This window comes from Bipolaris oryzae (genome assembly GCF_000523455.1).
Source record: "Bipolaris oryzae ATCC 44560 unplaced genomic scaffold scaffold_141, whole genome shotgun sequence".
NCBI lineage: Eukaryota > Fungi > Ascomycota > Dothideomycetes > Pleosporales > Pleosporaceae > Bipolaris > Bipolaris oryzae.
In genome coordinates this window covers 37,987-59,555 of record NW_006911417.1, presented here as the reverse complement: position 1 = coordinate 59,555, position 21,569 = coordinate 37,987, and the positions used below count along the sequence as shown (strand labels likewise).

General features: G+C 49.6%; 7 protein-coding genes across 7 annotated transcripts; 4 read left to right on the top strand and 3 right to left on the bottom strand.

Moving 5' to 3' along the window:
* Positions 1-3,913: 3,913 nt before the first annotated feature.
* COCMIDRAFT_103341 (uncharacterized protein) lies at positions 3,914-4,678 on the bottom strand (the record flags this gene model as incomplete). Its single annotated transcript, XM_007692801.1, has 1 exon — positions 3,914-4,678. One exon carries the CDS (start codon positions 4,676-4,678, stop codon positions 3,914-3,916), a length of 765 nt encoding a protein of 254 aa, XP_007690991.1.
* Positions 4,679-5,480: 802 nt separating this feature from the next.
* COCMIDRAFT_103343 (uncharacterized protein) lies at positions 5,481-5,898 on the top strand (the record flags this gene model as incomplete). Its single annotated transcript, XM_007692800.1, has 3 exons — positions 5,481-5,546; positions 5,719-5,823; positions 5,875-5,898. 3 exons carry the CDS (start codon positions 5,481-5,483, stop codon positions 5,896-5,898), a joined length of 195 nt encoding a protein of 64 aa, XP_007690990.1.
* Positions 5,899-6,568: 670 nt separating this feature from the next.
* Positions 6,569-7,136, top strand: COCMIDRAFT_103314 (uncharacterized protein; the record flags this gene model as incomplete). The annotated part of the gene is made up of 3 exons (XM_007692799.1): positions 6,569-6,592; positions 6,644-7,001; positions 7,066-7,136. The coding sequence occupies 3 exons, from the start codon at positions 6,569-6,571 to the stop codon at positions 7,134-7,136; spliced, it is 453 nt and encodes a 150-aa protein (XP_007690989.1).
* Positions 7,137-10,439: 3,303 nt separating this feature from the next.
* COCMIDRAFT_103308 (uncharacterized protein) lies at positions 10,440-12,716 on the top strand (the record flags this gene model as incomplete). The annotated part of the gene is made up of 4 exons (XM_007692798.1): positions 10,440-10,510; positions 10,687-11,802; positions 11,968-12,329; positions 12,451-12,716. 4 exons carry the CDS (start codon positions 10,440-10,442, stop codon positions 12,714-12,716), a joined length of 1,815 nt encoding a protein of 604 aa, XP_007690988.1.
* Positions 12,717-12,843: 127 nt separating this feature from the next.
* Positions 12,844-19,623, bottom strand: COCMIDRAFT_103351 (uncharacterized protein; the record flags this gene model as incomplete). Its single annotated transcript, XM_007692797.1, has 1 exon — positions 12,844-19,623. The coding sequence occupies one exon, from the start codon at positions 19,621-19,623 to the stop codon at positions 12,844-12,846; it is 6,780 nt and encodes a 2,259-aa protein (XP_007690987.1).
* Positions 19,624-19,839: 216 nt separating this feature from the next.
* Positions 19,840-20,218, top strand: COCMIDRAFT_103333 (uncharacterized protein; the record flags this gene model as incomplete). The annotated part of the gene is made up of 2 exons (XM_007692796.1): positions 19,840-19,961; positions 20,014-20,218. The coding sequence occupies 2 exons, from the start codon at positions 19,840-19,842 to the stop codon at positions 20,216-20,218; spliced, it is 327 nt and encodes a 108-aa protein (XP_007690986.1).
* A 28-nt stretch (positions 20,219-20,246) lies between these two features.
* Positions 20,247-21,431, bottom strand: COCMIDRAFT_7933 (uncharacterized protein; the record flags this gene model as incomplete). The annotated part of the gene is made up of 3 exons (XM_007692778.1): positions 20,247-21,206; positions 21,261-21,371; positions 21,423-21,431. 3 exons carry the CDS (start codon positions 21,429-21,431, stop codon positions 20,247-20,249), a joined length of 1,080 nt encoding a protein of 359 aa, XP_007690968.1.
* Positions 21,432-21,569: the final 138 nt, after the last annotated feature.

The following is a 21,569-nucleotide window of genomic DNA, read 5'->3' as shown; positions in this document are numbered from 1 at the left end:
CTGACCACTGGGTTCAAGAAAGGCCATGGTACGTGGTCGTCGCAGCGCCAGGCTTTCCAAACACGACCATAAAAAACAACCTCGGCGTTTTTTTGCTAGCGCAAAGATACGTGGGGTACCCATTTTCGCCTCGTCCCTCGCAATCCTTTCCTATACTCACACACCCTGCATCTGATTGGCGCGCTCCCTACTAGTTAGCAAGCCCACCTAGTAATCCCCTCTCCCCCCTCCCCCCCGTCTCGAAGTCATCACTTACAAACCCAACGCATGCAACTTTCGCACGTCCCACTCTTTCCGCCCTAAGCAGCCAAATTTTGTACCCTAAGTTAAATCTCAAGAAAACGAGGAGTAGCTGGATGCCTCATTGCTAGGCATCTACTACCATCTAATTACCGAGGGAAGGAAGAACCCAAGAAAAAGGAAATAACGGTATCCATTTTCCCTCAACCCCCATTTTACTCATATACGACCCCGTTACGTCCGTAAGGGAACCTCAAAAAAAACAGAGGCGGAAATAGGCTACCTGACTCGAGAGAGCAGGTAAACCACCCAGCGTCGAGACCGCCGTGCTCCTCAGCCCAAGGCTCAAACAAGAAAATGCCACAATCCTACTTTCCATCTGTTGAATACGATGCGGGAGTAGGGGGGACGTGTTGGACGACGGATGGGTAGGGGACTGGGGTAGTGTAAACCAGTCCCATCTTCGCATACAGTCAGCTGGGCAGGGAGGTCCGACCACCACCACCGTCCTCTCTCGGCATCTTTTTGCCCTCCCTCTTTCCTTCTTCGTACTCTACTCTTCTAATTAGAGTAGAGCAGAGTAGTAGTGTACCATGCCAGCTTGGCCTTTCTCACCCCATACCCAACTTCGTAACCGCACCCTTACCTAGTCTCGTATCCCACCCCCCCTCCTCCCAGCGGATACGCCGCCGCCCCGCGACACGCATTAGTTACCTACGCGCAGTAGCTCTCAAGCCGCCCGGTGGAACGCGCACCATCAAGGTTCATCACACGTGTGTTTTTTTTCTTTGGGAGAGAGAGAGAGATTAGAGACATGGCTAGGCCATGGGTTAAAGTAAGATAGGCGGCGGCGGCGGCAGCAGCAGCAGGGACCTCTTTTTTTGCTAGACAAGTACACCTAGCAGAAGAGCAAAGCTTAGACACATGTCTTTCTGCTTTTGTTCCGGCGTATCCGCGGGTACACTACAACGTCGGTCGGGCGTTTTCGTTTCTCTGGTTATGATTTACTATCCTTTTTGCCCTTTTAGGGGGGCCTGTGAATTGAGAGGGAAAATGTGGGTGGAGATGTGCCGAATTAGGTGACACAACAACTTTTTTTGGCCCTTTTCTTGGGGGGGCGTGAGAGCGCGCTTATGCGCGTATGCGATGGCTTAAGCAGTGGGCATAGGGAGCCGCGATCTGGTAGGCGCGTTCCGGCTGCCATCTTACATGGGCGGGGTGTTGGGTTGGGTTTGGATGCTTTAAAAAAAGACGAGATTGATGACATGTGGAATTTGCCATACTTGCCTCTTTTTTTTCCTTCTCTCTCTCTCTCTCTCTTTCTGTCTTTCTTTCTTGTCTGCCCGAATTCAAAAGAGAGGGGATCCTTGCTTTGCCTCTTGTTCGGAAAATGCCATGTGCCCGTTTTTGATTGCTTTTGGTCAGAATTTAGGGTTGAAAAAAGAGATGGTGGGGATATCGTTTTCTGTTTTGGGACGGGTCTCGATCCGATTGAGATGAAGATGGATGACAGAGGTAGGTTTTGGAAGTCCGGTCAGACGAGGGACGATCAGGCTTTGTCAGACTTTCACTGCCGGTTCTAGATGCCGTTGCAAGAGTGATGCTTGGCTTGCTCGTGCTCCTGGCTTACCCGGCTCGTATTGTAGATGAGGCGGTGCACATCTCTATCTTCCTTTCCGATGTTTGTTCTAGATGAGGGGAAGGTCACGTAAGGCCGGGTAAAAGCTTCATACGTGAGATTGTTCCTCAATGTGAATGCACGGTATGGAAATTTACGGCTTGCATTTTTTTTCACGCTTCGTGTTAGCCGCGTGGAAAACGAAGACTGGCGGTGAGTATGTGCGTTAGGGGGAGATGAAGTACGTACGCCATGTGAAGGAGAAAATGAATCTTGCATATCAAGATCTGCAGAGACATAATGTACAGAGCGTCTTTGGAGCAGAGAAGAAGTCTAAAGGCAAAAAAAAGTCTGTCAAGTGAAGGAAATATACATGAGAAAGTGATCTGTAAGGAATCACTATCTACCTTACACTTTCTGTCACAGTTCCAGCAACCTCTCACCGTATTATGCTCGAAACTGTTGTGCAAATTAAACCTCTCACCTTTCTCTCCCTTCTCGTCATGCCTCTCGCTGTGCACACTTCTCTCACCTGAAAAAAAAACAGACCATCTATACCCGTGCAACAAACGTAAGAGAAACAAACACATCCAGTTCCTCTACAATTAATTCTCTGTTCTATAAATCTGACCTTAGTCATTTGTATCTGACCAAACTACGCCATATCACATAATTATTTTCTCGGAAAAGAAAAGAAAAAACAGACCATATCCCCCTCAACCTGCCAGAATCGTGTATCAACCCCCCAACCCCCAAAAAAAGATATCTCACAATCAGGATAACAGATTACGCTTTGTACCACTCCATTCTTTTGCATCACCAAAAAAAATTTCCCAGTCTTCCATGCAAAGTCCGCCAATAATATGTAGTTAAAAATAATCTAGTAGAATAGAGGAATACATGTAACTTCCACAGCATCAGTTCCGACTATGAATGATATTATGTGAAGGGGGAGGCAGAATAGACTCAAGCGGCGAAAAAAAAATGTTAAATGTGACAGAGTCTTGTTCTGTGTTTGGGAAAAAGAAAGAGAAGTAAAAAAAAAATCCTTCCTATCTATTGCCGGTTCTCTGTGGGGGTTTTTTTTTGGTCTTCATCTGGATGAGGCAAGCGCGTTGGAGATTAGTGTTGAAAAGTTGCAGATGGTGAAGTTCACTGGGTAAACTGGGAAATTGTATGATTAGAGGTTTCTTTCTGATAGTGTAGTGTGGGATTATCGTGCTGTTATGCTGGGCAGTGTGGTAGAGGTGACTTAGGGGGGAAGGGGAGGGAGTAGAGGGCATGTGTGGAGGATGGGGTGGATATTTGTGGACGGAACGAACACGAGAGGGAGGGTGAGATGGAGCTTTGTGCAAAGTGATGAAGTGGGTTCTTCTGTGCAGGTGAGACTGATTAAGAGAAGTGCTGTAGCAGAGAAGAAGAGAGATGAGCTAGTGGGGGAGGAGAGAGAGGAGGGAGTGGATATGGCGGATTTTGATCATTTTCTTCTCTTCTTCATTTTGACTGAAATAGATTGGTGTGCTACTCGTGTGGGATAAGGGATACTCCACTTTTTTTCATGGGCCTAGGCATGAGGACTGATGTGTAGAAGTGGAGATGTAGTGAAGAGCACTTGATAGTGCGTGAAGAGCTGATATCTAATTTGTAGGACAATCTTAGACAACGGTGAGGAGTCATGAGAGAAAGACAGGATACGCGTCAATGTTGCGAAAAAAAAGTATTCACTTTTACTAAAGTACGTGTGGTGATGTTATGTAATGAGTGTTATGCATATCTATAATGAAGCGATTTCCAACAGAGAGCCTGGTGACGATATGGTATGAAGATGTCGTGGGTGAGTCTAGTGGCGCTGAGTAGTTGATAGGAACAGGAGCAATCAATCAATATATATGGAAGACTTAGGAAAATGAATGCAGAATGACATTCCGGGTAACAGTCAAATCGTGTACCATCGAGCCTGTAAACAACGTCATGTGAGGGAATCAAAAGCGGAGCCCTTGATTCCCACCAAATTCTCATCCCGACGCATGACTTAGTCGTGATTCATGAACAGACCTATAGCTCGAACAAACCCTGCTCTTGCTGACCAAGACCAAACCAACTGCCCAAGGTACCCCAGGCACTGCTCTTCTCACCAGGCAACTGGATGCCATCAATCTCCTCCGGAGTAACGCTGAACCACTCCTCCTTGGGAATCCAGCCAATGTATGCGCGGTCTCCAAAACCTCCGATCCAGTAAATATCATCAACGACCAGCCTTACCCACTTGCTCTCATGGATCATGTTACCTGGAAGCCACCACGCAGCATCGGGGTGCTTCTTAACAAAGCAAGCCGTCACGCCTAGTTTCTCTACAGCATCCTTATCAATGTCCTCCAAATGGCCTATGAGCGAGAAGCGAGGAAGCGATGCGGGACTGCGCCACTTATTATCTTGAGGATGCCAGCGCATGCTCAGCGTGATGTTGGATCCAGCATCGACGTTCTTGAAAGATGTGGCGATAGTGATGGCGAGAATAGTTGGGTTGCCGGACTCAGGTTCGCAGTCACCGAAATAGTCCATCAGACCTATGGGCGTGCCCGCCACCTCAGAGGGTCGTTGCTCGGTGGCGTGAGGCGCGTTGGGGAAAACGGTAGAGAGTGTGCCGATGTTCTCCAGGCGCATGATCCTGCGGGCTTGGACAGCGGATTCATGGATAGTAGGAATCTTGTAGTTGGACTTCTCGGGTACCGAAGGATTTGCGAAGAGGTGTTGTGGTGATGGGACGTTAGTAGCTGTGGTTAGGGCGATAAAGCCCAGAAGGGTGCTTTGAAGGTGCATTATGGCTTTACTTGAAACTGTGCAGCTGGAGGTCAAGATCAAGGAGAATCAAAAGTGGAATGGAGATAGTGAGCTGTCAGTAAAGTTGTGGTTGGAGGCAAACACCGACGCGTCCAAAGGAAGCTACGGGACGCATCATGCGCATCATGCGATCGGCGGCGGGGATATCCGGCTGGGACTAGGCCGAAACCTGTTTGGCAGTACGACTTGAATGCGGTAGCTTTGCGTATTGAGATTTTGCAACAGTTTATTCGAGGCATTCACATGCCATGCTAGTGCAATTGAAAACTCGCCGAGTGCGTTCGTATGGGAGACGATAGTTCGTCAGCATTATCTTATCTGATCATCAGGCAGAGTGAAGGCGCGCTTTGGTAGTATATGGCAACATAGTTAGAAACACAGCAAGTGTCAATATCTAAACCTAAGGATATCATAGAAAGTTGGCCATCTGAAATTGATCCGTGCAAATTCTGTTCACACTCCCAATCGTAAAATGCTGCATCACTATGTTGAACATAGAGTTGCGCGCTAGCAAAGCACGTGATCTCGGCTAATCCGCTGGTCCGCTCTTACACAGGCATTTTCAACACCATTGTCGCGGCCCAGCCATCCAACACCCAGCGACCGCACCCGCAAACTGTACGTATACCGCCAACCCCCGCAATCACAACTACATCAAATCCGAGGCCTAGCGACAAAAAGCTTTACAGCCCTCCCACTCGACGTCTTGAAACAAGAAGCACACCCGCTAACAGGAGTTCGCCACCCTACAGACAAACTCGACTCATCAACAACCGCAAATATGGGAAAGGTTCACGGATCCCTCGCTCGTGCCGGAAAGGTCAAGTCTCAGAGTAAGTCTTGGCTCGTGTTAAAATGAAGATGAACATCTGCTAACAAGTACTCAGCCCCCAAGGTAAGCATCCCTATCCTGACACGCCGTCCCGACCGAACGCACCACGTCGAACGACGACCCCGCAACCACAACAGGACCTAGGTTATGGACCACGATTACGAGAATTGATCTAACACCCTACCAGGTTGAGCCCCAAGAGAAGAAGAAGACCCCCAAGGGCCGCGCGAAGAAGAGGCTCACATACACCCGCCGTTTCGTCAATGTCACCATGACCGGTGGCAAGCGCAAGGTCCGTTGAGAACGAAACCACCCATGACGAGTAGATGTTGACGGAAAGCAGATGAACCCTAACCCCACCTCATAAGCCAAGCACGAGAGGAAGGGCGCATGAAACGAGCACGATGAGCTAGAGAATACGGTCATGAATTCGGTTTCCTCAGTACAGCTATGACTCTGGATCAGAGGGAGTGGGAATCACGGACGTCGCTACGGCACGTTCTTTTGCAGAAGCATGATCCCACACTTTGGGATGATGGGGGCATATTCATGGCGTAAATGTATATTCTGCTTTTTGCACGGCTGCATCACGAAATCTAGATGCTTGTGATTCCATGTCCATGCCCCATACACGTGATGTGTGTCATACTGCTCGTTGTGATGATTTTGTATCTTCTTTCGCCACAATCCATCAAAATATTTGATTTAGAGCTCAGCTCTATTCGCCGGTTGCAATCAATCATCTGTTTGATTTGCCTACTCTTACTGATGGTCTCTTGTAGATTCTAGATATGATTCTCGCATTCTATATCATCTGATTTGATACGGTCATGACTATGGTGACCAATGATTAAGCATCTAGGCAGCAGTGCAATAGATCTCTTGTCGATAACGCCTCCGCAGGAGCTCCGGCAGATGGGGTAGGCACAAGCGAGACGATCTACGTCACACCCGAACCTCAACTCAAGCTGTCAGAGCACCATCTCGACTTCATTTGCAAACCTACTAGCCCAGCGTCAGAACACGTTACTGTAAATATGTTCAAGCGACTATTTGGAGAGGTAAATTGATGTCTGCAATTCATTGGGAACTGCTCATTGATTTTTCTTTAGCACGGCGCAAAGAATGTCGTAACTCTCTTCCACGCGCCTTCCAACCAAGCCTCAACGCGTGTCCTCACCCTACTCAAACAAGCTAATGCGCAATCTGTTGCGCATGCAACCGGAGATCAGGCATCATCTCACCAAGCCCAAGACAAGGCTGAGCGCACAGAATTCGAGCTCGATGTTACAGAGGCCCCACCTACCACCGACCAGCTCAAGAACATTCTCGACTACCTAGGCGGACCAAGCGCGGCAGGAAAAGTTATCAGCGGGGCAGAGAGCGAGAGCGATGCTATGCGACGACTGAAGGCTGATGCCGCGACATTTCAACGACCGCTCGTCGTGGATTGGAACCAAGGCAAGGCGGGTAAGTTTGACCCACGACAGCGTGAGAGCCTATATTGTGAGATTAGATTACTGACGATATATAGTTGTCGGTGAAAACGAGAGTGAAATCATGAAGCTGGTACACTCAGTGTCAAAGGAGAAAGACAGCGCGTAGGGAGAGTAGGATAGATTGACCTGCACTATAACTACTACATCGCCTCAGAACACTGTAAACTGAGTCTTACATCAACTTCAGCAGAGCGAAGTATCTGAAAGGTACTGTTGGGCCTTTCGTCTCCTCATAGCTTGATCGCTTGATGGCTGACGCGACATGCTTTCAAGCGACGGGTGGTTGCATCTCTCATCAGAGATTAATCCATACATCTGTATATGTAAAACATGCCTTCTAAGAAAGTCTCTTAGTTACTCTCAAACAGTGGGTGCAGTAGTTCTCGTTGTTTGTTCCGTGCTTCATACCACTTCACTTTCAAATGTGCAATCTTTTTCTCTAGTCATATTCATTACCTCTCATACTAAGCGCCTCTATGTTAGGCAAAAACTGCTTTCTATGGACGATGGCTCTAAGGAGCACATGATTCGACTAATGGGGTGTGGTGATGGCGCGTTGTTCACCTTCACTTCCACCCTCACCTCTGCCTCGTTCTTGGCGCGTAGAATTTGCCTGCCTCTTCCACCTGAAGCAATCATAAACAAACACCTGTCCCACCAGTACCACTTCTTCTCTAATACTGCCCGTTTCTCAATTCCTCACCATCAAAACCCAAGGTTGCATCTTGCATTGCGGCCTCGCTTTCCTCAACTGGAACTGCTGTTTCCCCGCAGATATCCATCGGAGCACGCCCTTCCCTTCGCAAGCCAGCATCGTTTGCTGCATCTCTCAGTGGCGGGAGATTCTGAACCTCAATCGACTATCCTATCTGCTGTTCTAGAGCTGGCTGGCACAAGTCCCAAGCAACGACCACTGCCACTATTACCAACATGGGCGACTCCGTTGATTCTACTCAACATGCGACTAGAGACGCGAGATTTATGCCAGGTGCACGCCAAGCTTTCTTTTCCACTGAGCTTGGAACGCAAGCTCACCGTCTGATTGGCTCAGGCCTTATACCTACCGTTGTGCGCAGTACGAGCGACCCTGTAGCTGTGGTGCAGGCGGCAAGGTACTGGCAGATCAAATACAAGAGTGAGTATACGGGTGTGCGGAGAGCGTACAGACTAGCTGCTAACCACAGTCAAGATCAATGCCTGTGTATATTCCCCAATCAGCGCTGGACCGTCGAGGATCTCTGGGATGCTGCAGACATCTTTGTTGAGGGCAGGCAATTCTGCGAGCAGATGCTTACCTTCATCGCGCGTGATACCTTGTATGCCGCGGATAGATTCGCCAAGGACTGGGCTCGAGAGCATCCAGAGCGACTTGATTTCACTGGCATCAATATCGGAAATGTGTACGATCTCAATGATCCACTCACAGCTCTTGATCAGATCTTTGTCTTCGGCGAACTCACTTCCTTTCCTCGAGCGTTCCTCTGGCACGTCGCCTTCATCTTGATTGCTAGCTGGAACGACTCCCACTTGGCCCACAATGCTACATTAGATTCAATTCGGAACCAGCAACTTTTTGTTAGGGGTCAGCAAGATGTCGGTGAGGCAAAAGCAACAACTATGCCAGTTGCGAAACCCGACCGCAAGCAAGCTGGTAAGAAGTGCCGCAGACACTTGTGATTCAGAACCAAAAGCTGACGCAATTGACAGAAACCTTATCAGATGAGGCCGGTCGCACGGCTACTGCAATCCTCACTACATCAGACCAGTCAAGATTACAACTGCCATCACAACATGCTATATCTTACGTACCGCAACAGCCAGGTGAATTCCAAAGCCATACGAGATACAGCGGCATGGAACGCACGATGGGCGCGTCTATGGAGCCCCAAAATACACGTGCACAAGCCTTGAAAGGACCTAAGGGTGGTCGAAATCTGGGTTCTGGAATATACAACCAGCCGCAAGGCTGGGTTGAGAACGAAAGCCGTACCATTTCTGGACCGTATCCGCGGCGAGATCCCGCTGGAATGTCTGGAATACCACCGACTCAGTACATCCCGGTTCAAATGGCTGGTGGTCCGCAGATACCTACTCCAATGATGCCAGGTCCTGCAATGAACCCCTATTTGTTGGGACCACCGATGATGTCTCACCCAGGATATTCTATTCAGAGTATGGAATCCGCAGGTGCGTCTCGGGGGCACACGGGCTACCAACCAGGTGTCGCACGAGGAATTCAAATGAACCAAGCTTATCTCAACGATCCACAAGGACCACAACCAATGTTGATGGGCGAGATGACGAATACGCACCTCCCGGCTCATATGGGTCCTCAAGGCATAGATCCTCGAGTACCGATACCTCGCCGTTCCAACCATTCAGGTGCAAATCAACTCTATGATCCATACAATGGTAGCAACCGCAAGTTTAGCGCTGGGCAGGCGTACAGTGATGCGGGAAAGAAAGGCGGACCTTACGGTTTCACTGCTCCGCAGCACCGAAGTCGAAAGATGTCCACTTCGAGTGGCCGTTCAGTCCATAGTAGTCATAGCCATATGATTCCGACGGGCCCACGCTATAACGAAACCAACAGTAGACGACGTCAGTCAGAGGATGATCCGAACATCACAGGTGATTCAGTTTCAGGATGTGGTCACACCTGGATTGGCCCTAACAATGCTACTGTCAAAGAGCTTTGGGTTGGAGATCTGCCCCCGGATGTCAGCGAAAGTGAGATTATACAGCTATTTGAAAAGACAATTGGAATCACCCCTACTGCGGTTTCCTTGAGGAACAATGCAGGAAAAAGCCCTTTCCATGCTTTTGCCACGTGAGTAGATAGTTCCTCAGCCTTCTGGACTAGCTAACATGTGCAGATTTGCATCGTGCGCCGATGCGAAGGTGGCTCTTACTATCAATCAATTTGATCCTCAGCTACGAAACGGCGAGGTTCGGCCGACAGTCTCAGTACCAAGGCGGCTCTATCAGAAAGAGTCGCCCCCGACAGTGTACTCTGATTACTCACGCACAAGCCAGGCAGGTAACAGCCATGTTCGTGTTACGACCAATCTATCACATAGCGAGAAGAGTACTGCCATTGATGCCGATAATGTAATGGCTAAAGCAAAAGATGTGATATTGTACTCTCCCCAGGATGCTAGAAGCGGCCTGCCAAAGAAGCCTGTTGTACAGTCGGACATCGTCAGTCATGCAGAGACTGGTGTTCCTGAATCGGAGAATTCGAAACGCCAACAAAAGTCTCCCGCAAAGAAAGCTAGGAGCAAAAACAAACGCGAGTCGCCATTCAAGAAGGAGCCTTCCATACATGAGGAACCAGAGGCCAACGAAGAACCGGAAGTCAATGTAATATCTCCAGCCACTACCAAGGACGACGAATCATGCAGAGCAAATGATCAGAGTGTTGGAAATACTCACTCAACCGAATTTCAAGTTGCTCCACCATCGAATCCTGACCAAGAGGTGCGTCATACGGCAGACGAGGTGCGAGAATCGATTGCACAACCACCTGAACAGCCTAGCCAATTGGACAGTGCTCAAAACAAAGACATGACATCCTGCTCTACACCTTCACCTACTGATAAGGATATCTGTCTCGGGGAAGAGCCAACCCAAATCCCACAGAGGGACGATGCGAGAAAATCGACCCCCGGAATAGGAAATGAGGTTAAGACCGATGCTCCTGATACTGGAATGAAGAATAGCAACAGCTGTGACTCCGCGCCAGAAGTGCACTCTGAAGATACGCAAATGGAGCCAAAACCAGGGGTTGGGGACCAAGTGAATACTGTGGACCATGGTACCATCGCTCCACCTTCACAAATTACCTCCGAGAACCCAATACAAGACAGGCCCAAATCCCAAGTCACGACTGAAGAGCCCGAGCCTGATGCTTCTCAAGAGACGTGCTTGGAGCCTGAGAAACCAAAAACTATATCGTTAAACCCTGAAAATATCCCAGAAGCCTCCAAAACCGGGGAAAGCTACAGCCAGGATAAAGAGGTGACTCTAGATACAGCACATACAGAAGCTACTCTTGCACAACAGGGCGCAGCCATGTCAGCTCCTGTCGAGCCGAATTCAACTGACACGGCCAAAAAGGTTCGAGCTCAGCAAATGCAGTCCCTTCATCCATTCGCTACAAAGAACAAGGCGCAAGCAAAGAAGGAGAAAGAGACCAAGAAGAAGCAGCAGAAGAAGGAGGAGGCTGATCGAATTGCCAAGGCCAAGGCCAAGGCCAATAAGATTGCATCCTTGAAGAAAGTGAAGATTCTTACAGATCCACAGCGAGAGCTTGAGACGTCCATGGGTTCAGCCAACTCATCCATTGCTGGAGGTGTACGCTTTGATGTAGACGCAGCTGGCGAAAGAACCGAGGATACTCCCGATGAGATAAAGAAGTCTAACGGCCCAACTAAGGCGAAGGCTACTGACTTTAATACGGAAGACAATCAAAAGAAAATGAATCAGGCAGATGAGAGTGCCCAACATCCAGGACTCCAGCAAGCCTCATCAACCGAGCCTGAGCGGCAACTCGATTCTGAGTCTCTCCTCTCGCCACAGGAACTAGGCTCCACTTCCATATCAAAGAAAGCCATTCCCCTCAATGCTCCGTCTCATGACGAAGCAAATCCTTCCCACAATGATTCTACTCCTACCCACGAACCAGAATGTGAAACAGGGTCAGAAAAAAAGCCATCCACATCATTGCTGGCCATTCCGACTCCGTCTGCAGAGGAATCCGAACTTGGTCAGTTCAGTAGGTTCAAAAGCGCCTGAGACTAGGTACATCGTATATTGATTCTTGAAGCAGTTACGAGTCCTCGTCAATCTCTTTCACGATACTCGTCCACTTCAACCCTAGCTGGAGATGATGCTCATAAACCAACTGATGCTCGCTCTGCTCCTGACGACAACAGTGGTGCTTCTAATCTTCCGCAAGATACACCTGTTTTAGAGACTGCCGCTCAGTCTGAAAACGCCTCAGCCGAAACACCCAAAAAGAAGAAGAGGAAGAACAAGAAGAAGAACAAGAAGAAGACGCCCGCTTCCGAACTTAGTACCGATGATCAATCTGCAACAAATGAACGTACCCAAAGGCCTGTTGTTCCGTGTGATTGGGACATGCACAGTTATGATCCTTTCACTTCGCAGATGACCCATATTGAAGCCATCCGATACGCTGTCAAACATGATACTAAATCCTACTTTGCAAAAACCAATGCACGAATGGACACGAAAAGGAAGGCGCGAGAGGCTACTGAAAAATTGTTGAATTCACGTAAGACTTAATCTATTCTCAGAGAGAATTCAGCTAACATGTACGCAAAGGCCAGGGTGAAGGCGAAGGCGAAGGTGAAGGTAAAGGTGAAAGTAGCAATTCGGGCTGAAGTGTCACGGAGTCCACACTCTTATCAGAAGTCCGAAGGTTATCTTGAGTACTTTGTCCGGCGGAGCGATGGAACTTGTAAGGATGAAGGCGTGGAGTATTGGTACAGGCACCGAGCATGGTTTGCTGGAAACTCCGAACATGAGTACGGAGTCACATGGGGAATGGGGGTTCGATCGAGTCTTGCTAGACGTGAGCAAGGTAACCTTAATTTTATGCTATGTGGTTAGTTCAGAAATTGAAATGGACACCAGGCAAAGATGGTGTGAAGATGAGTGACATTTCTAAAGAGGGATTGATTTTGCACAAGCAGAAAGGAAGCATTGCATGTTAACATAACACGTTCATCTAATTCATCCATGAACTAAACATTACAGGCTCATGAAAAAAGGCTCTCGCACACCAGCTAAACAACAACATCCAACTCCGTACTCATTTCATACCCACCGCGATAATCTCCAACACCATACAACTCATCAAATACCCCTCGGAACCGCATAGCACATGCCTCTAACCTTACTCTTTCTTCCTCTACACTGCCCACATCGAGTAGAACCTCGCGCCGAGCATTGCCAACGCCAAACCATATTGCGCCTGCATTCTCACTCCAATTAGTCTTGATACTTTCCGCTAAACTGCGGCGGCAGAAAGCGAGGAGCGCGGTGTGCTGGTCTCCCGGAAGCGAAGCATGCGCATCGCCGGCGTAAGAAGGTACGCTGTCAAGCTCTGTGTTATGAAGAAGCATAAGGATGTATGCGGTAAGATCGTCGATGTACGTTACGAATGGGGGAGCGGAAATGGTATCGGAGGTACGACCCGATATGTATTCCAATGGCGGCAAGATGGATGTCATGGCGTCGAGCATATGGGCTAGCGCGGAGAGGACACAGGGGCGTTGCAGGAGGTGGTGGTTATCTTTTAGTTGTTCTGTGGAGCGGATGAAGGCGTGGGAGATGGATATGATGGAGGTGGCGATTGAAGCCAGGCTTTCTGGTTGGGTGATGCGGAGGTCGAAGATCATCGTGTCGAGGGTGGGTGGTAGGGCTTGTAAGATTGGGAGGCAGATGGCGAAGGCGGTGCTGGATGAGAGCATTTCTTCGAGGTATGCTGGGAAGATGGCTCGCAATAGTACGGATCGCAGTGTTGCTCTGTCGGCTGCTGGTGCTTGATCGGTACAAAGCGCAGTGGTGAGCTGGTGCACCAAGTACGTTTGTTGATTGTCTGCAGCAGCTTGTTGTGCTACAGTTTGCATGAAGACTGATAACTGTTTGGCTTTCCCAGACTCCGATAGCTTCGGTGCATATCCGCAGAGGCGAGCAACTACGTAGGTAGGATCTTCGGCTGGTAAAGGGAAAGCGGCCGAGTCTGTGAAGAAAGGTAGTACGGGGACTATGTCGCTTGTGTATTGCTTCAAGAACTGAACGATTTTCTGAACGAACTCAACGTAGGCGCCCGTAATAGTTGTGCCTTGACTGAGCTGCTGGTAGTTGTACTTCATAGATGTCATAAAGTCTCTGAGCATGCAGGCGTAAAGTCTCCTCGCTTCAGACGCACGCTCAGGCTCATGACGCTCGACAGCGTAGATGTCATCTCGCATGTTTGACAGGATGCTTGAAATAAGTGCTAGGCGTCGAGTGCGGAGGGAGTCTGGGTTGATGTCCCATGCGCCAGTCTCGAGATCACGGAAGAAGGGCAGGTTCTGCATGAGGGGGTGATCACCATCTGTTTTTATGATGGCGTGCAGCAGCCGATGCTGGAATCTGAGCATGGCCTCTCGTTCCACCAAACACACCATCAGAGCCTGGAGGAAGTCATTCCGATGTTCTTCATACACGGCAGGGTCACAGTCTATGAGAGCAGCCATGAAGTAGGGACCGAACTTGCGCGTCTGCTCGGTTTGACGTAGTTGCTTCCATGACACCTGGCTGAACGAATCGAGGTAGTGAGACCATGCTCGCTCGCCCGATACGATCTGACCTTCAGCAATGCAAACCCAGGTATCGACACAGTCCTTGAGCAAAATGTCATCTGGTGCATTCTCCGCGCCAAACGCATTCGAAAGCAGATGCCAAAGTGGTGTTTGGATGAAGTCAAGACCGGACTGTTGTAATTGCTTCGCTGGAGGAGCTGACTCTAAATCATCTAGATCATCCAAGTCGTCCATATCTGGGAAATCGCCGTAGTCTTGACTCTCCTCATTGGTTTGCTGGCTTACATCCTTCTTTGATTGCAATTTCTGAAGATTCTGTGACTTTGTGTACTCTTGCAGAACTTTGAGCGTGTCATGAATGACGTTGATCAGCCTCCGATCTTCCAGGTGAGGAAGCTCAAGTAGATGCATGATATCGGACTCGATAAGAAAGTTTCTCAAAGAGGATAGATCCCTTGCGCGTTTGATAGCCTTTGCCATACCCGCAATACAATCTCGCAGAGTCGCAATGACCTGTTCTTGGTTCCTTTCCATTGTTTGGCGGACCATGACTGCTGAGATGTTTGTTGAGCCCTCAGTAGCAATTGATTTCAGAAAGTCATCCGCCTCAATTTTTGCGAGCTTGTACTGTTTCAAAGTCTGGTGCATGATATCCTTGTGCCAAAGTGCGAAGGGTCCTGCAGACTTATACGGCTCTTCAGTAGATAGTTGGAAAGCAGTGAGGTTCGCCCAGGCACGAACGCTCAATCTGCAGGCCTCGCGGTGGGAGTTATCGTGATTTACAAGACCACGAATTTGTTCGAGCTTTGGTCGACAGGCTGGCGGGGCGTTCCAGTATAGAACAGATAGCAGGTCATGATGATTGCGCAAAGCTGCAAGGCTCTCCTCGTCGAGAGGCTGATCTTTTGGATATGCTCGCCCGTGGTTGGGTAAACACCGAAAGACAAAGCTACGAATCTTTTTCTCGGGGTAAACATCTCTCATACCGCGCAGACCCAAGGCAAGGCACTTGAGTGAGATATGGAAGGAGTATTCATTTGGCTCAACAGTCAATGAAGGGTCAGCAGCAAAGTTATCCGGAAAAGGAAAGGAGCCAACGCTTGTCTCGCGTCGAAGACCTCTAAGACCATTCTTACCAAAAAAGTCCACAACGGCGTTGAGCATCAACTCGGGACGTCTCCAGTGCCAGTGTGTCATCAATCGGTGGCATCGAGCAAGATTGGCCCGCACATAATCATTCAGTGATGTACTGTGTTTCCTGTACGTGCTCGGGTACAGCTCAAATATTCGTCGAAGGATGTCCCGAATACATGACCAATTATCGTTGTGGAAAGTTTCTCTTCGATTCCTGAGTGGGATACCAAAAACATCAATTTCGTTAAACGGGAGGAGAGTGAACAGTGTGGCCCACGTTGTTTCGAAAGCAGAGAGATGAGTGGCACCAGATACTTTGGGGCTGAGCTCTTGACTGGCAAGATCCCAAAATCCCCAAGCTGTCATATGTAGCTCTTCAAGGACGTGTATGCACACGACTGCGCTCTCCACAACGACTTCACTGTGTTGTACACCTTTCTCGCGCACAGAGTGTCGCCTGTTGAGTTCGAGAAAATTGCCCAACTCAGGGATACCTTGTCGTATCAAATGAGTGACCACAGTCTTTGAGGCATTTTTTAAGAGCGTTAGGATCTCGATACGACTTCCTTCGTCGACCGCTGAGTGTTGAGCAATACGGTGAAGTTGGAGACTTATGACAAGTAGATAAGTGACAGTGCGCGTGATATTCCAGCCAAATCCTATTCCAGGACCGCCAACAGAGTTAAAAGCAGCCAACGCACCATCCAAGAGCGTTTGGCAGAACCGGATGGCTTTAGTCACGAAGTCTTTTCGGTCGATTGGATCCAGGAAGCTAAGGTGATCGGATATGTAGGTAATGAGTGACCGTGTTACTTTAGCTGCTAGCATTTCGCTAACATGATTGTTTGCGGATATACCGGGATTGGATGATTGAGATACCAAGGATACCGACACGGTCGTCACTAGGTCATGCAGATTCGAAGACGTCTCGTCACTCCATGAACCACATCTGACAGACATTGTTCCGTCGGTAACGGTAGCATATCCTGCAGTCTCGTCAAGATTGCGACTCTCCGACTTTCCAGTGCTTAGAGCCCGATGAAACTCATTAGACCCAATCAAAGTAGATGCATGGAAGTATGTCCCGGATGCCAGTGAGTATACGTCAAATGTGATGGGATACCGAGTCCCAAAAGGACCCAATCCATGGAGGATAGGAAGGTCCTGCTCTGGATTAGGTTCCTGTACTGGAGCAACATCGATTGTTCCGAGCACTTCCTGAACCGCTGGCTCGCTTGGCTGACGGAATTCTCGTGCATCCACATCGATCCTTCGCGCTTGACCCTTGAGTTTGAGACGTTTCTTGGTCATAGGTGCTGGTTTGCTTGAAGCCTCTACTATACGCTCTCCTGAATCACTTGCATAAGGGAACAATGGTGGTTCAACACCATCATCTGCAAGGTAACGCGCTAACTGGGGATTGACAACATGATACTCATTAGGTAGCTGCTTTCTGAATTGCTGGTCGACATGCAGTAACCCTTTCTCGAACGCGATCTTCCTGTGGTCACGGCCAAAGTCACCCTCATCACCTTCCAGCTGTGCGACTCTGAATGGTAAGGAACCATTGAGCCCTAGACCTTTGCGATGCTTGGTGGTCTGTGATAATTTCTTATTTCGACGAGTGGACTTCACGTCAGCAGGGGAGGAGCGTCGAAAGAACCGAAGACCAGCAGGCATGTTTGTACGTTGTTGCAAACGGGAGACTTCTGTTGTAGCTTCAGATCGCCTATCAAGATCCTTTGCAAAATTCGCATCAACTCCTGATTCTCGCTCTGCATACTGCTGGTTGTCGGCCCTATTAGTCAAGGGAGAGCGAGGTCTCTTTTCTTGCATAGCGATATCCAAATTCGGCTTTAGAGCGCCCTTTTGCCACTGCTCAAGAACGCTGTTGGCTTCCTCGGTATCTTGAGCATTATGTAATCGTATTTGTTTGTTACGTGGACTTTGGCGGGCAAGATCCGGTCTTTGAAGTGCTTGCCGCCTGGCTACTCTGAGAAATTGTGGTACAGTGGCAGCTCGTTTCGATGGCGACAGAACAACGTCGACAACGCTCATAGCTGGCGGAGCAGGTCTACGCGATTTCCGAGGATGGCCATGTCTTCTTTTCTCAGACCGACCACCAGAGGGTCGTCCGACATAGCTCGAAGATTTCACCTTCTTTGCTTTGGCAAAGGCGTCACTCAGCTTGCTCTGTCTCTTCCGCTTGGGGCCAGTCCCTCCGAGTGTAGGTAAATGCAATCGATCATGCTCCATGTCCGAAAGATTGTCGTCATCAGCGTAGCGGTTGTCAAATATCTTAGCTAATGCCGAGGCATCAGTTACAGGGTCCTGGGCATCCTGGATAGGGCGTGACAAAGGTGCCCTGAGTCCATTCTCCGACTCATCGGATATAACGACTGCATCTTTAGAGGAAGCATTGGGAACTGGTTGCAACGGGGGCCGACCCAGTGGTTTTGTGATTTTTTGAGCAACTCCGCGCATTGGTGTGCTGCGCTCAGGGGACAAAGCAATATTCACACGCATTCTGTCTCGCTCACGTTGTTGGGCTTTCCGTCGCTCTTGAGTCTGCCGGTCGAATCGTAGCCAAGACGCTGGTAAAACCCCTTTAATCTTTCTGCTCACATTTCTTAACTCACTGTCGCTCTGCTCTGCCTCGCTGGCAGAACTTGCCGCGGAAGACGAACTGTCCGTTAGTACCACTCTTATTGGTCGACGCAGCCCACTACTAGGCCTCTGAGTACTGCGCGGTACAGTATCAGAGTCAGACTCCAACAATGAACGAGGTTCATCTTGCACGATTGATGAGGTAGAGGGAGTTGGCAAGTTGGGGGCTGGGGTCGTCGCACGCAGCACACCTGGACGGCGGGCTGAAGCGTTCGCCTGCGGTGGTGGACTACTCGAATAAGGAGGAGAATTGGGGGGCATTGACCAAATGTCGCGTTGCAGCCTAGTATTTTCGAATATGCTTGTCGGTGGTTCAACATCCTGTGCAGATGGAATATTGGGCTTCCTCCGTTTCGCTGCATGAGGGTGGCGAAGCTGTGTTGAAGGAGGGCGTCTGATGGGATTGGAAGCATGCTGATGTCCTGAAGCTCTGGCATTTCCATCTTTCTCTAGCTGCGGGACATTGGGACTGGAGACTGGTATCTCTACCTCTGGGGGGCTACTCGTAGGGTTCTCATCGGGATTGAACTCTTGCTCTTGCGATTCATCATTTTGCTGCTTTCGGTGGCCTTGAGGCGAGCGCGACCTCTCTCTTCGTACTGGCTGGAGACCTCTGCTCTGGACTTCCCTCCGGTACATCTCACCCTCCAGTGCATAAGGATGTAACTGAATGGGTTTCCGTTGGCGAAAGTCACGCCTTGCCCTTTCTTCCACGAGATGCCGCTGTAAAGCTGTTGAAGACGGAATGACAACTTGCACTGCTGTCCGTCTATGAGGCTCGATGAACGCCGGCGGAGGTGACTCCAAGTCTGTGGGCGGATCTGAAAGCTCATCATCTTCGGAGTTATCTGACAAGGGCGCAATGCCAAACTCGTTCAATATGTTCGAAGCCCCAGTACGTCCGTTCGGGCGTTCTGTGAGAGCTGCCCCTTGCAGTGTGTTTGAGCTTTGGACCGTTTGGTATGGTGGCCCATGTTCGTCGAAAAGCGGAGGTATGGTCACTGTCGAGCTGTGCTGGCGCGAGGGCGATTCAGGGCGGTGTTGAGATAGCTGACTTCGAATAGTCCGTAGAAATTTTGGTGTTAGAGAGCCTTGGAGCGGATCTGGACTCTCTGACGGTTGAGGTGTTGGATTATGCGTTGACGACGGCGTAAATGGCGAGGGCGTGGGACGCTTGGGTGAATTGCGTTTCGTAGGCGATATTATCCTCTTTTCTTGTGGACATGTTCTTTCAATGTTGCTATCAGCAGCAAAACAAGTTTCAGAGCCTTCTCCATCCTTTTTCACGGGGTGCCTTGTCTCCTCCGCTTGCTTGATCTCGTTGATGTCATCCTCGACGCGCTCGACGCGTCTACTCAAGCCACTGTTCAGCCTAGACCCCTGGCTCTCGAGCTGAGATTCTTCTTCGTCCTCATCCGAATCTTGGACAAACCCTTTCTGCCGCCATTTGGACATTTGGGCGTGCCTGCATGTCGTAATGCGGTTCGACGTTGGTGGAATGGGCTTCTGCCTGTAAATGGTAGGCATGAACGCGTCGTCCCGTGCTTCGCCTGCTAGCGCGTCCTGGCGGCGGAGGCATGCCGAACTTTTCCCCGCGGAAGTGCTTTCGTCATTCACCTCCACCTCGAAGCGAAGACATCAATAGGTCGCACGCATAACAAGCGAACAAGAATGGCAGGACGTATCGTTCCCATCGCATTGGCAGCGATTATGGGCGTATCAATTGGAGTAGCGACTTTTGATGGCGAGTTCAAGAAACAACGACTCGCACGGATGAATGAAGAGTACCAACGGTATGCACAATCTCTTAGCGCCCTTGTATGCCCCTACTCATACTCTTATTAGAGAGTTGGCTGCTGCCGCTACTTCGAGTGGAGTCAACCCTAGCCCCGCACAGCCTCAGCTCCGGGCTAACGAAGAAACGATTGCCTCCCAACCGCCTGACAATTCCTGGTCGAACATGCTAGGTTTGTGGGCTTGGAAGAAAGAAGCGAAGAAAGAAATAGTGCCTGCAAAGGCAGACATTGAAGAAGCGAATGGGAAGCCTTGATGGCTGCCATCTTTCATTGATTGGCATTTTAAAGATTCAGTCTTTTCTCCAAGTCGTCCCACCTTCCTCGCCGCAACGGATCTAGTCGTTTCAGCTCGCCTAGCCATGACTTCATGTCTTTTGTCGTAAACGTCCCTGTGCCAGCATCGACCTCTAGGTACGCCTCTGCAAGCCCGAGGAGCGCCTCGTATATCCATTTGCAATCCGCCTCATCCTCCAAGATCTCCCGTATATATTCCATCTCATTCTCGTAGTACTTTTGCCGCTCGTCATTAGTCAAATCTTGGACGACTTGGTGGTTTGGTGGACACGAAGGAGACAAAACTGAGAGGAGGTACTGGTGGTAAAACCATATGGATTGGTCGAACGGGTCGGTGTTTATGGCTTCACATATCAAAGACAGCTCTGAATTGAGGAAGGCGCGACGTGCTTTGGAGTCTGCATTACGTTGAAGGAGAATCTTGGGGATAAGTTGGCTGCGGTTGTGCCAAGCGGAAAAGTTGGAGAGGTTGGTCTTAATCATCTTAGTGGTATATTCGAACTCGGATTCAGCGAGACTCTTTGGAGTGTTCTCAGTTGTAGGCTCTGAATCCGCGGTCAAGCGTTCGATTTCCGACACCACAATACGTCTGTAGCTCCAAGCATGGAAATTTCGACTGTCCGCATGCAGCATCTTGTTTATGAGTTGCAGCTCTCCCGACCAGAGCTTATGCGCCGCTTCTACTCCCATCAAGGTCTCTCCCTGGCGCAGGAGCCAGTTGCGATGGTTCCATATCCAGTAGCACTTGGGGAACTTTCGGAGCAGTGCAAACGTGAGTTGCAAGTCATCCTGCAGCAAGTCGTGTGGGGATTGTCCGGGCGTTTCTGCTCTCACCAGAGCCATCAAGACGCGTCTGCGGTGGTTCCATATTGTGTAGTATTCGGGGTTCTCGTTTAGCAGTTTTGTGACTAGGCCGAGGGCTTCGATTGTATATTGCTTCTCAGCGATCTGTAGTATCTAAAGTTAGCCCTGCTCTGGCATTATCCGAGACCAGTCATGTACCTTTGTATTCACCGAATCTGCCAGCTCTTTGTACTGCGCAATCTGCTCAAGCTCCTTCTGTCGAGCCTCCTCAGAACGTACAACAGGACCTGTCCCGCGTGCTATACCGTGCTAGAATTATTAGTCATACTCTATATGTATGTAAGCAGGCCGTCTGCTTACGCTTGCCATGGTGTTTGTTTGAGCAACATGCGAGTTCGCAGCTGCTGTAGATTGGAGCCGCAGTGGGATTTGCCCCACTACGCGCGTGGACCTCCTACCCCCACGTCACCGCCCACGGAGGCTGCCACTCAACACTCCATCAGATCT